We start from the raw sequence: 13,096 nt of genomic DNA, 5'->3' as shown, positions 1-13,096 counted from the left end.
CGCCTCCGGCCCGGCCCCGCCACTCCAGCCGGCGCCCGGACTCTGCCCTGAGGGGTGCCCGGCACTCACTTGGCGAAGTTGGCCAGGTTCTGGGTGACCTTGGCGATGAGGGTGAGGGTGCGGGCCGTGCGGTCGTCGGGGTACTCCTGCAGCAGGTTGAAGAGCGAGGGCGACATGATGGCCGGGCAGAGGAAGCGCAGGAACAGGGAGGCACTGATGAGCCGCTCGCTGATGTCGGGCCGGCCTCGGCTGCTGCACTCCTGCCGCCACGAGGCAAACACCTCTTTCAGCTCCCGTGGGAAGACACTGGGAGGGACAGAGGGGGCGTCGGTCATCGGGCGGGGGAGCTAGCCCGCTGCGTGGAGTGCAGCGCGGCGAGGGCAAATGGGGGGCTTGGTGCAAGGAGCAGGGACAGCCGAGCTCCAGGCAGGGCGGTGGGCTCTCCACAAGGGGCCGAGGCGGAGGGGCACAGGTCCAGAGAGGCTAGGTCTCTGTCCCAAGCAGAATCAATGGCAACAGCCAGCCTGCCCCAGGGCTTCAGCCTTGACCTCCAACACCAGGCACGAGGTTCTAGGGGAGAGCGAGGCGAACACAAGTGGAATTGACCACTGCTCCCTGGATGCCATCACTGCTGCTGACACTCACTCCCTTTGCTTGCATCATATTCAGGAACTGGACAACTTCAGCAGAGCTCAGAATGACCAAGATGGGAATAGCCTAATCACAGGATGAGAACCCAGCTCTCCACCTTCTCGGCGGGAAGGGAAACAGAGGGAGTGACCCGCCCCCCACCACCCAGTGGGGGCCAGTTGGGGTAGGCAGGGTTTCTAACACCCAGCTGGGGGCTCTCTCTGCTGGGCATCCGCAGCCTGCCTCAGTCAGGCCCCACTGGCCAATCTTTAAGTGGTTTTCCTATCTTTTCACCCTGAAAAGACATGCCTCCCACCTTGGGACAGACCAGGCCCCAGCATTCCAGGGACCCTATGCCTGGTTCTGTCACTAGCTCAGGGTGTTCTGAGCAAGTGCCTGGCCCTCCTTGACCTTCAGTTCCCTCACCCTTACAATGAGAATAGGGCCTACCCTGCCAAGTTCACATGACCATCTCAAGGTCGTAGGAAGCCTTGATCAACTCACAAGGTTTTTGCCCAACAAGCCCAGCACCTGCCCAGCAGGCTCTCTACAGTGAATGCGGCTGAAGCAGCAAGAGCATGCTAGAGAGACGGTGACAGGGGAGCAGAGGGAGGACCTTTAGCCCTGGCCCTCAAAATGCCTGACCCAAAATGCCAGGCAGGGGGGAGCTGTGGAGCAACGACATCTGTGGATGGCCTTGTTCAGAACAGAAAGGTGCCTCTGGGCCTCTGACAAATATCAGAAAGAGGAAATGGAAAATCATCCACGGATATGTTTCCCTGTGTCCCACACCCAGTCTGCCCTGGGAACAGGGGGCAGAGGGTGAAAGCACAGTCCAGCCCAAGGGTGGGAGGTATGTTCCCAAAGAGTTCAGGACTGTGCCTCCACCCCCAGGTCCAGGGGTCATTTCTGGCCCAGCTCGAGGGGCCAGGCTGACCCTAGGTGAGTACCTTGTGCAGCCCAGGGGCAGAGGGACGTGGTAGGAGGACATCCATTCTCCTGGCTATGGCTATTCCCTCTGCTCCCTGCCCAAGGCTATCAGTCACCTAGCAGGCCTATCCCTGCCTGTCTTTCGGGAGCTGCAAGCCATTCCTGGGCCTTCCTAGGTCCAGCCCTGAGCTGGTGGATCCATCTGCCCCGGGGTTCCAAGGATATGCAGGAAACAGATTTGGGCACAAGCACAATCCCACTCTGACGGGATCAGGGCTGTGACAGAGGTGCCCGGGAGCGGGGAGACAACCACGTCTGATACCATGGAGGGGGGCCACTGAGGGGAGGCAGGCGTAAGGCCTTCTAGCAGGAAGGGAGGCAGCATGAGGCGGTGGGGCTGTGGGGTGAGTGAGGAATGGCGCGGGCAGCAGGTGGTGGGGTGGGGCGGCACCTCTGTGGACAGCTGAGAGGTCTCACATGAAGCCATCCACCTGCTCCAGGAGAGTGCCTGAACAGGGCCCCATCCACCTCACTCCCTAATGCTGCAGGCCCGGCACCCACAACAGCGGCCGGCACACCGACGGGCCTGCGAAGAGATTCGCAGATGCACTGCCACGTCCAGATTCTCCACACCATGGCCTGCACAGATTCTGGGCCACTCCTTTACATTGGAGAGCCCACAAAGGACCAGACGGGGGCCAGGTGGGCAGTGGCGGGGGGGTGCGGATTCCAATCCCAGAGCCACCACTTGGAAGCTACGTGAGGCTGCAGCTCGGCCACTGGCGCCCTTGTTAAACCTCTGCTCTGTCGTTTCAAAGTCTGAGAGAACGGAGCCGAAGGGCCTTGCCCAGCACCCTGCGGGCACCCTGACACAAGACAGGCAAGACGCGGGGCAGGGGCCCAGGTGGCACTGACCAGTAGGAGTTGATGATCTTGCAGAAGGCTAGCTCGCAACACATCTTGAGGTTGCCCTGGTGCTCAGGGAGGTCGGCGGCCGAGCACTTGCTTGGGTCTACTTCGCAGTTCTCATCCGACTCATATAGCGCTTTGATGAACTCACCTGGGGCCAGGAGGGCAAGGAGAGGAAATAAGGACTGGCGGGCGCGGGCCACCCTCTGCCCACCTGCTAGCCTGCAACCTCCCTACCTAGCGCATCCTGCAGGTACTTCTGGCCCACCAGCTTGAGGTATTCCTCGATGGCCTTAGTGGCCAGCGTGTTCTCCCGGAAGATAAGGTGCTCGTTGTCCCCGCAGCGGTCCACCTCTGACATCATCAGGTCCGTCAGGAAGTCCTGGGAAGGTGGGAGATAAGAGTGGCTGTGAGCAGGTCCGGAAGGCAGGACCCTGGGATCCCAGCCCCGCCCTCCAGCCAGAAGCGCCCACTTCTTGAGGATGCTCTGCTGCCACGCTGCTGGTGCCCAACCTTGGGGGCTACTGGGGGGTGAGTCCGGGCAGCCCGTGAAGGGGAGACACCTAGAGGTGGTGACGTGACAGCTGGGTCAGGGATGGGGAGGCGGCCTCAGCAAGTGCATGCCACGTGGAGCCATGAGCCAACTGCACCGTGGTCAGACCCGTCAGACTCAAACCCTGTTCCGCCCTGACCAGGCCTGGCCAGGAGACCAGAGCAGAACTCCCCTCCCATTGCCAACAGCGCTAAAGAGAACAGACAGGCCACCCTCCCTCCACTGTACAAGCAGCTGTCACCATCCACCCGCCTGTGACTCTGACGGGGTCTTCCATACCAGACAGACTTGTTCTGGGCCGCCCCCCAGGGGGAAACTGTCCAGATGCCCTGGAAGGCAATGGGCCAGGGCTCAGATGGCGAGAACACAGTCCTCGGCTTGGGTGGTAAGGTGGCCCCTCACTGCTGTGGGTCCCAGACTTCTGGAAGGCAGCTGTGAAGCTGATGAGTCTACAGGTCCCTTACACAGCGTCATGGGAAGACCCTGAGAGGAGCCTGAGCCCACGCCCTCCCTCCTGACTGCAAAGATGCGGTAAGGTGAGTCTGCCTTCTTCAGGAGCCCCTGCCTCCTCATGCCCTCAGCCAACCCTGTGACCTGGGCGAGGGGAAGACAGGGAATCAGAGACGCAGGGGAGGGTGATGGAGGTGGCAAGGTGGCTAGTATGGGCCAGGGTTTCTGGTGCTCTGGAAATCCCTCCCTCCAATATGCATAACTTTGGGCCCTTTGAAATCACAAGTGGCCCCTGAAATACAGAAGTGAGTTCTAGGTGCAGGAAACTTACTGGCCAAAGGAGGAACAGTAGGGACTGCAGGAGGAGAGGGAAGGGGCCAGTGCCTCTCTGGGTACCACCCAACCTGAGGACCCCTTCCTGCGCTACACATGACCTGTAGGGCCCCCTCCTCTGAACACACAGGAGCAGAGCCAAGTACTGCATGGGCCTTGCCGCTCCACTAGGCTCCTGTTCACGGTCACAGGTCTTCCACAACTCCTGGGGTGGGTGCTAGGCCCAGGCTGGGATGGGGAGGAGCTCTCTTTAGAGCTAAAACCCAACGAGGGGAACAGGCACAGAATAGTAAAGTGACCTGTCCAAGTCCACACAACTACCTGGGCCAGATCTGGAGTGGGGATGACAGGGAGAAGCCTTGGAGTCCAAGGACAGGAACTCTGCAAAGCCACGGCCCCAGAGGGCGGAGCCCGGAGAGAGGGTAGGAAGATGCTGAGATGCCCACTGATACAACTTTTACCTTGGGATTATATTATATAATTATAAATATATAAATATATATATTATCAGAGAGTGAGCTCATATGTACATCACCCCAGCACGAGTTACTTTCTATCCTTTTGCCTAATGATCTCCCAGGCCCACTGAGGGCGGCTGGAGCCTGGCTTCCAACTCCCTCCACGGTGAGCACCATGGGCCCTAAGAACAAAGGTCACTGCAGATGGGAGGTGGCTTTCCAGGCCAGCCCAGCTCTTGGGGGTCGGGTATTGAAAGAACAGACACAGCAGCAGAAGAGGCCTCCCTCGCTCCCTCTCTGGGGGCCAGGGGCTCCCTCAGTTCACTCAGTTTCCCAACAGCCTGCCAACACTGACCAGAGCCTGTCTGGCCTAGTCAGGTCCAAAGGCTGGGGAAGGGAGGAGGAAACTCAGTGCCTCTCCCTCCACGGAGACCACACTGAGAAAGTACCTCTCCTTGAGGGCAGCCACCAGGCAGGGGGGCTCTGGAGGGCCCAAAGACTTCTGGGAACAGGTAAGAGAGTAAGGGGCCCTGATGGGAGTCGAACCTGGACCCCCAACCTGTGTCTCCCCCCGCCCCAGACTGTGAGGGCTCAGGACCTTGACACATGGCGGTCCCTCACCTCCATCACAGGCCACTTGGCTCTCAAACCATACCATGTCCAGAGGGCAGAGGCCCAGCTCCTTCTTTTTTTCTCTTAAACGCATATAAGAGATTTGTGTTTTATTCTCCTATGACACAGGCCAGCACCCGAGGCCTTCTGCAATGCCCAGTCCTTCTCCACTGCACCCCCTTCAGGTAGCTCCCCACCAACGGAAGGGGCAGGGTGAAGGGGTGGGGGGTCCACCTTTGAGGCCCAGAACCACGCTGCAGTGCCGGGCAGGTAAGCCGTGGAGAGCCCTCCTGAAGGAGACTACTTGTCTCCAGAAGAAGGTGGGAGGGACTGACGCGTGGCCTGGAAGATGAAGGGGGGGGGGGGGCAGAGAGGTGGGGCCTTCCAAACCTACAGGGGACCTGCCGGATGGCTCTGGGACAATCCCCGTTCCGTGGGCTGTGTGGCTGGGGCAGCTGTCGCCACAGCTGGCTGACTGCCGACCAGCCCTGTGCGCACTATGTGTGAGTCTATGTGTCTGATGTGGGAGGGCTGAGGCTGGGGGCTAAGACAGGCTGTCACATGTCAGGGATGTCACCTGAATGCTGCCTCACTGGGCGTGTGTCTGGGAGAGGCTGGCTCCCCTTGAGCTTCAGAGGTCGGCCCTCAGGTGCAGCGGGGAGGCTCCTCAAACCACCCCTTCACTATAAGCCACAACCCCACCCATCGGCTCCATATGTGCATCAGCGATCAGCTCCAACCATGGAGGAGGGACACAAAGCCCCCCACTCTGTGGCGCAACTCTTGGGCTTAGGGAGCCCACCTGGCTGTGACAGGTGTCCCTGTGAGAGCTGAAATCCATGACTCGGACACGGGGAACAGCGGGTAACCTAGTGCACATCACCAGGCCTCCACGTGGGGCCACATAATGTGGCGGACCCGCCTGTGCCCACACACGCACCTTCACTTTGCCCGTGCTCTGCAGAATGTGCACCAGGGCCGATGCCATCTCTTCCTTGGTCTTGGCGCTGAGGATGGGCTCGAGGGCCGCACAGAGCCCCAGGTAGTGGTTGGTGATGTGCTCGGCAAACTCCTTGTACATCTCCATGGGCAGGATGGTGATGGTCTGGTAGCGTGCCTTGATGCGGATCATGGGCCCAGGGCCCTTGCCGCCCTTGGGGTTGGGTGTCACCACCGGGTACCACTTCTCCACGAACTGCCGCCCGGCCACGGAAGCAGCCGGCAGGCTCACCAGGCCCAGGTAACTGTTGCGCTCCTTCTTCTTCTTCTTGTCCGTCTCCCGGTACAGGTGGACGGTGACGGTGCGCAGGGGCGGCAGGTTGTGGAACTCAAAGTGCTCCCCCCAGAAGACATTGTCGGTTTTGAGCTTGCCCGTGGTGCGGGCGTACAGCACGTCGTCCAGGCACAGCTCACACAGGTACTTCTTCTTGGCCGGCAGGTCCTTGGCCTCGATCACCCACAGCTTCAGGATGTGCTCCACACGCCGGCTGTTGTCCTACACATGCACAAGGGGGCCGCGCTCAGACCCAGGAGGGGCCCGGCCGCAACACGGGATCGGGAGGAGGCAGGGACAGCTCTGGAGCCTGGCGGACAAGGGGCCGGGTCTCTGCTCTGCCTTGTACTAGCCCACTGACCTTAAGCCTGTGACTTAACCCAAGCCTCGGTCCCTTTTCTGTGAAATGGGAACAAAACAGAGTGACAGACCAAGTAAGAGGTTGGCACAAGGCCTGGCACACAGCAGGCGACTGTGCCATTTACCAGCTCGTCTGCATTTGCCAGTCTGTAAAGTCACTTAGAGGTGACCGCTGCTAAGGCCCCTTCCTTAGTGAGGTCACGGCAACCAGGACTCAGCCCGGGCCCTGAAGGCAGCCATGGAGGCAGGCACGGAAGCAGCCAATTACAGGAAGGGATCCATGAACTCGATGGGAGAAGCTGGGGGCCCACCAGCCTAGGCCAGTGGTGGTCCTCTGAAGGAGACGGCTGTCCAAGCTAGAATTGGGTGCATACGGAACCAGCCTGGGGGCGGGGGGAGGGACGGGGACATGAATTCCAGGCAGCAGGGCACCATACCCAAGTCCGTAACAGCCCCGTACTCCATCCTCTGGCCCAGCCTCGTCCGTGTGCAGCTTTGAGGACGGAGGCCCATGGCCTGAGTCAGCCTGGCCACCTAGAGCTCCTCCTGCAGGGCCCAGCACCACTGCCCACTGGGGCGCTGCCTCCACCCTGCCCCCCCACCGCAGCCTACACCAGAGATCCCTACTTCTATCCCTCTTGCCAGAGTCTGTGTCTGCTCTGGGCCCAGGCTTACCTTGTTGGGGTGTACGGCTCGCCGGAGGTTCTCCATCCACTTATCCCGCTCGGCTGCCGATCGGCAGGAGAAGCACTTGCTTCCTGACGACGTCGTCACCTGGGGGGATGGGCAGGAGAGTCACAGAGGAGGGGAACACAGCAAGGCTGCTATGATGGAAGACCTCTGGGCCTTGGGGGACTTCAGCTGCCAAGTCTGCGCCACAGCCACAGGGAGGGGGCAGAACAAGGCTCACAATGACAGCGTTTGCAGGTGACGCACTGAGACCAGAGGTCCCCAAGCAAGTCAACAACAGTAGGAGGCCCATGCCTGTACCAGCTGGTGCCTGGTCCCGGCTCCCTACCTTGCCTCAGCAGCCCTGTCCACAGGAAAGCATCTTTCTGGCTCCAATCTCACTCTCCCAGAGATGGGAGGAGAGAAGGGGAGGGCCCCCTGCCCAGGTCAGAAGGCAGTGCTTACCCAGAACCGCCCTCTACAGGTAAAACCACAGGCACCAAGGAGACAGCCAAGGGTAAGCACAAAGGATCACCTCAGTCCTCAGCTGACACCTTCTGACGGGTCTTTGGCTAAGTGGCAGTGACAACAGTGACGGTCACAGAAACTTAACATTTTGGGGGCCACACTGGAGAAATGAGAATTGGGCTACCTAGGCCTGCTGGGCCCTGGGGTCCTCCTGTCTGACTGTTGCTCATCCTTCGTCTTCTCCAGGTGAGGGAACCTGACCCACGCAGCTCCTACTCTGTTCCTGCTGTGCCCAACACGAGGCCAAGGGCTCTCCAGGGGGAAAGTAGACTCCTTATCCAGCCACTCAAGGGCATGCACAAAACAGCATCCCCGGCTGTGGACAAGTGGACAGGCATCATCTTCAGCCCGTCCCAGGCAAAGAAGTCAGAGCCTGGCTGGACCAGGAGTCTTGAACCAGAAAGGGCACCCAGTGGGCACAGGGTATGGGGCAGGTGCCAGGCCCCATTCCATTCTTTCCTCAGGGCAGGGGTGCCTGGAGGTTGTCCCTGAGTAGCTGATTTTCATTACCAGGCTCATTCCTCTATCAGAGAGCTCCCCTAATCATCCAAGATTGTTGGGGGTGGGAAGCTTCCCAGAAACAAAGGTGGGAAGAGAATATGAATAATTGGAGAAGCGATTAGGAACGCCCAGGAACACCTGCAACATTAACTACCCTGGTCCTGGTTTGGCCTCAGGCTTGATGTGTGGCTGCTGACATCTTCTTGACAACTCTGGGCCTCGGCTTCCCCATCTACAGTGAGGGACTGGGCAGGTCACAGCCTTGCACACCCTATACAGGTTGGGTGGCTGTCCCTCTGCTTTCAAACCTCGGGTCACAGAAAGCTAGGGCAGGAAAGGTTCTGGCTCTCATCATGCAGAAAGGGAGACAGGCCCAAAAAAGGGAGTATATTCCACTACCCCACAATGTATTTGAGGAGTTTCTGAGGAGTGAGTAGGCTCTGGGGCTTAAGCAATTCTATACAGGCTTTCACTCCCTTCACCCACTGGGGCCTTGTGCCCCTGCACATGGAAGACTGTGCTGGTCCATTTTCAAGGAGCTCACGGAGCAGGAACAAAGTCCCCCATCTCCCACCTCCACCTGGTTTCTTAGGAGCCAAAAGCTATGAGCAGATTCCAGCCTTGCCCCAAAGAACCTGGCCCCCACTGAGGCCACAGAGCACTCCAGAGGGGTGTCTGGATGTGACCTGGCCTCACCAGGAGATGGCACGGTGCCCCAACCCACCCCTGCAGTGGAACTCACCTCGAAGCAGTAGTCCTGGCCCAAGATGCTGCTGTGCACGGGCTTGATGACCACCTCCTCCTCCATGCTGAGGTCCAGCGCTTCTACCGCGCTGCTGGGGCTGAGCAGGGACTCGTGGGAGCGAGACTCCTTCAGCCTGGGCATCAGATGGGACCTGGGGGTTGGTGGTTCTTGTGTCAGGCCCAGCCTACCACTCCCCTCCCTTCCCCCTTCTCCAGGAGGCCTGTCTAGACCTCCCAGCTAGAGGCAATCACTCCTCCCAAGAAGGGGGCATTACAGTACTGGAGTTACAGGGACCCGCCAGGCGCTCTTCCCCACTGAGGGACCCTGGGGAAGTGGCTCAGCCTCTAAGGAAGCAAACGGTTGAGGATGAGGCCACCACTCAGGAACTGAACATCAGCAATGAGCGCAGGGTAGGGTCCTGGCCTTGGAGACCCACAGGACCCAAGCAACCTTCCCCACCTCCTTTCCTTGGCCCTGGTCTTCCTCCAAGACCAAAGTAGTCACCCATTTGTCCAGAACGTCACTGTCAACAGAGCCCTTTCTCATACAGCATCACAGTCCGCCCACCAGCCCCACTCAGGGCAGGAGAACCACAGGGACTTCTGCTGCTCCCCTCCCATACACGAGGACCTGAGGCTCAAACCGAAGAGGACGCAGCAGTCTCTGCACGGTACCTGAGACACTGAGACTCAGGGCCCATGTGCTGGAGCGTGGGGGCCAAGGCCAGGGTCAGTGGGCCCGATGCAGGTGCAAAGAGCAGAGGTAGTGGGCCACCTGGTGCCCAATGGAGCCCAGACCAGGCCGGGCTCTGACAGACCTGGCCTTGGACTGGGCCCACCGCTCACTTGCTGTGTGGCCCTGAGCAAGTCACTTCCCCTCTCTGAGCCTTGGTCTCCTCAGCATATCACGTGGAAAGCACCTCAGACGGCACCTGCACCAGAGCTTGGTGGGGTCCTTCTCAGAGAGGTGAATGTCCCTTCCAGAGCCAATGGCACACAGCAGTGCCCCACGAAGCTCCCTCCCACAGCTGGGACCTGAGGACCAGCAGGACTGCTAAGCCCTCCCCTGGCACGGAAGCTGGGCAGGCCTTGCCCCTACTCTTGCCCACAGCCCAAACCCCTGGAGCTGGCACAGAACCCAACTTGGCCTTAGCCCACCTAGACCTCCTTCCCCCAACACCTTCTGCCTTTCAGCCCCTGGCCTCTAATGGCCCAAGGTTCAAGCTATCACTCTCTCCCTGTCTCAGTCAAGACTTCAGGCAGGAAGATCTGGCAGGGTCACCAAACACTTCCTGCAGGGCACAACCCTGTAGCTCCTATCTCCATGACCACTGGAGGTAAGGGGGAGCTGAGGCCCACTACGTGGGGGCTCAGGAATCCAGAGATGAGCCAACAGGCCCTGCCCAGAGGCCCTCACAGGCTGGAGGCCACCCTCCACACCTCCGACCCTACATGTTCGTGGCAACAGCCCTCTCTAACGTGGAGTCCTGTGCCAGGCACTCCATGGCAGTCAGAGCTGGAAGGAGGACCCCAGCCCTCGGGAATCCCACAGCCTGACCCAAGAGACCCAGTGAGCCTCCCCGTAACTGCTCCCCCATGCCCAGTATGCAGCTGGCCCAGGGTGAGGCTCCGATCACTCAAGCTGAATGGGTGCGTTCAGGTAGGACTCCTGGGAGCTCAAGGGGAATACACAGACCAGAGGGAAGCTGTGAGGCAGGCTGAGGTCAGCTCAGGGCCAAGCCAAGCCCCCAAACTCACATGTAGAGCTTAGTGAGGCTCAAGCCCACTGGCACACACAGGAACACCGCCTCTGCTCCTCCAGCACCCCGCCCCCGGGAGGCAGCTTTCACAAACATGCACTGTGGCCTACCGCACCACTCAGCCCTGGGTGCCAACAGGCACCTTCCCTTAACGAGCTCCCCAGGCCCTGCTCCAGTGGCCCATTCTCCATCCCCATCACAGCACTGGCCTAGGCTGTGGGGAGGTTTGTAATCCCCTCAGCTGCAATATGCCACCCCAGGCCGCACACCACATGGGGCAAATTCCAGGCTTCCCTCCCAGGATGGGGTTTCATTCCTCAATGCAAGAAAGGCCCTGCCCCAGCTGCTAGAAAAGTCACCCCGCCTAGGAAGGGCTGGGACCCACAGCCCCCTACTCTTGCTGTCCAGGACTGAAAACCCAGCCGGCAGGCCAGATCAGGCTGCTTTCTGGCCCAGCCTGGAAACCCCTGCCAGGTAAGGATGCTGGGAGGGCAGGGTAGGGACCCAGGAAGTGCAAAGGGAGGAGCTGATGTGCTGGGGCCGCCCCCTGCCTGGAGCACCTGGATGAGGTGGCTGGGAGAGGAAAGGGAGGCATGGTTCAGCAGACTGGTCCTACACGGGGAGACGAGGGGGCTCTGGTTTTACAGCCCGCGAGCCCCGCAGGTCCAGGTCAGACCTGAAAGCAGCAAGAGTCTGGAACCTACGGCTGCAGAACCCTCCTCTTCCTTCCTCACCATCCTGCTCCATAAACATGCCCCAGCTGGCCCAGGACTCCCCAGGAAGGTTCCTGGCTAAACAGAGGGCTATGGGGAAACTCACAGCTAAGGCATCCTGGCTGCAGCTGGGTACCTGTGACCCTCCCAACCCCTCGTGGGCTTCTCCAGGCTGGGGGACCCGGGGCAGAGGCTGCACCCCCATGCAGCTAAGCTCACTGGGAGGAGTCGGAGGAGGCAGCACCCGGGCCAGCCATTAGCTTCTCCAAGGTCTGCCAGGCTGTTTCTGCACAGTAGAGGGCCTGGCTTGAAGCGCTGCCCCGTCGGGTGGGGGCAGGGCCAGAGGGCCTGGGCTCCGATTCACATGCAGACACATATCCTTCCCACTCAGACTGGAGTCCACCTGTTCCCCTCCTCCCCAAAAGGCTCCTGGCCAGACAGAAAAGGTGCACAAGAGGCCCCGAGGGAGCTGTTCTGCTGTTACCCTGCCAGGGTGAAAGCTCCTGGCAGAGGCTGAATGTGCCCCTGGTGGTGGCTGATAAAATGACTAGGGCTCAGGAAGGAAAAATGGTCACTTGGTCACTAAGTGGCCTAAGAACCACCTCCTCCAGGAAGCCAGCCCTGTCCCGAGCCTGCAGGACCCCCTAATACTCCACACCACCCCGCCCCATCAATTAGTTTAAGTAGGCCTTCACCCAGCCCTGCCTTTGCCTCAGGGCAGCATTTTGCCCACCTATAGGCTGGGCGAAAAGCCCAACAAGGCAGGGAGGGAGGGTGGAGGGCACCGCAGCCTGGCCAGGCTCCAAGGGGACAGCAAGTGGGCTCAGTCTCCCTACCTAGGAAGCTCAGTAAAAGGAGGTGACCAGGTGCCGGCTGCCACCTCGCTCCCACCCCACTCCCAGGAGGTGCTCCGCTCATAAGCACCCTCTCCATTTGGCGCAGGACACCCAGCTGCTCGCTTTCATGTCCCTTTTACCAGGAATATTCTCTACCCATTTTACAGAAAGGTAAGGGGCTCAGAGGCCTGATGCCATTGTACACAGGATCTCTGTGACCCCTGACCCCTGCATCAGGTCCCTCCCTGCCACTCCATGGCTGGGGTAAGAAGAGAAGGTGGCCCAACACTCCCACTGCATGGCCTCCTGCAGTGCCCGGATGTGGCTCACGATGGCTCACCCCGATGACCTCCTGTGGCCCCTGGAGATCAGAGCCACCACACCAAGCGGGGCAAAGGCCTTCACACTGCTGCAGCCCAGTCTGAGCTCATTCTCACGGCAACCCCACCAGGGACGCCATGGGACTACGCCAGGCTCAGACCTCAAACAGGACTGCGGGCTCCGTGCCCCTGGCTCCTCACCAGAGCAGAGCTGGTGGCCGTGCCCACAGGAAATGTCACATATATCCCTTCACTGAATCCTCACAAGGCCAAGAGGCAGACACTGAGCTCACCCCCACTTCACAGGGGAAAGACAAGTTTGCTCCAAGAGGGCAGGCCCAGGGGCTGGTCTTCCTCCTAGTGTCACCTCCATACCTCAACTCCCTGGGGGCCACTTCCTGAAAAAGAAGGGTCTTGCTTCAAACAAAATTCGACAGTAATGAGCACACAGTGAAGAAGTACTGTAAAGCGGATTTTCAGAAAGAGGCATTTCTCAGGCCCTGGAGTCCAGAAGAGG

General features: G+C 59.9%; 1 protein-coding gene across 1 annotated transcript in view; it reads right to left on the bottom strand.

The window, feature by feature from the left end:
* The window catches only part of LOC110581877 (DAB2 interacting protein), an 84,408-nt gene that overhangs the window by 18,258 nt on the left and 53,054 nt on the right, over positions 1-13,096 (bottom strand). Inside the window, 6 exon segments of the mRNA XM_021691785.2 lie at positions 70-306; positions 2,476-2,620; positions 2,707-2,851; positions 5,816-6,370; positions 7,184-7,282; positions 8,949-9,102. Of these exon segments, the coding sequence (XP_021547460.1) occupies positions 70-306; positions 2,476-2,620; positions 2,707-2,851; positions 5,816-6,370; positions 7,184-7,282; positions 8,949-9,092 (1,325 nt within the window). The 5' untranslated portion in view covers positions 9,093-9,102.

The sequence above is a fragment of the Neomonachus schauinslandi genome, chromosome 13 (genome assembly GCF_002201575.2).
Source record: "Neomonachus schauinslandi chromosome 13, ASM220157v2, whole genome shotgun sequence".
NCBI classification, from domain to species: Eukaryota; Metazoa; Chordata; class Mammalia; order Carnivora; family Phocidae; genus Neomonachus; species Neomonachus schauinslandi.
Note: the sequence above shows the minus strand (reverse complement) of the source record. Positions and strands in the feature narration are given on the sequence as shown.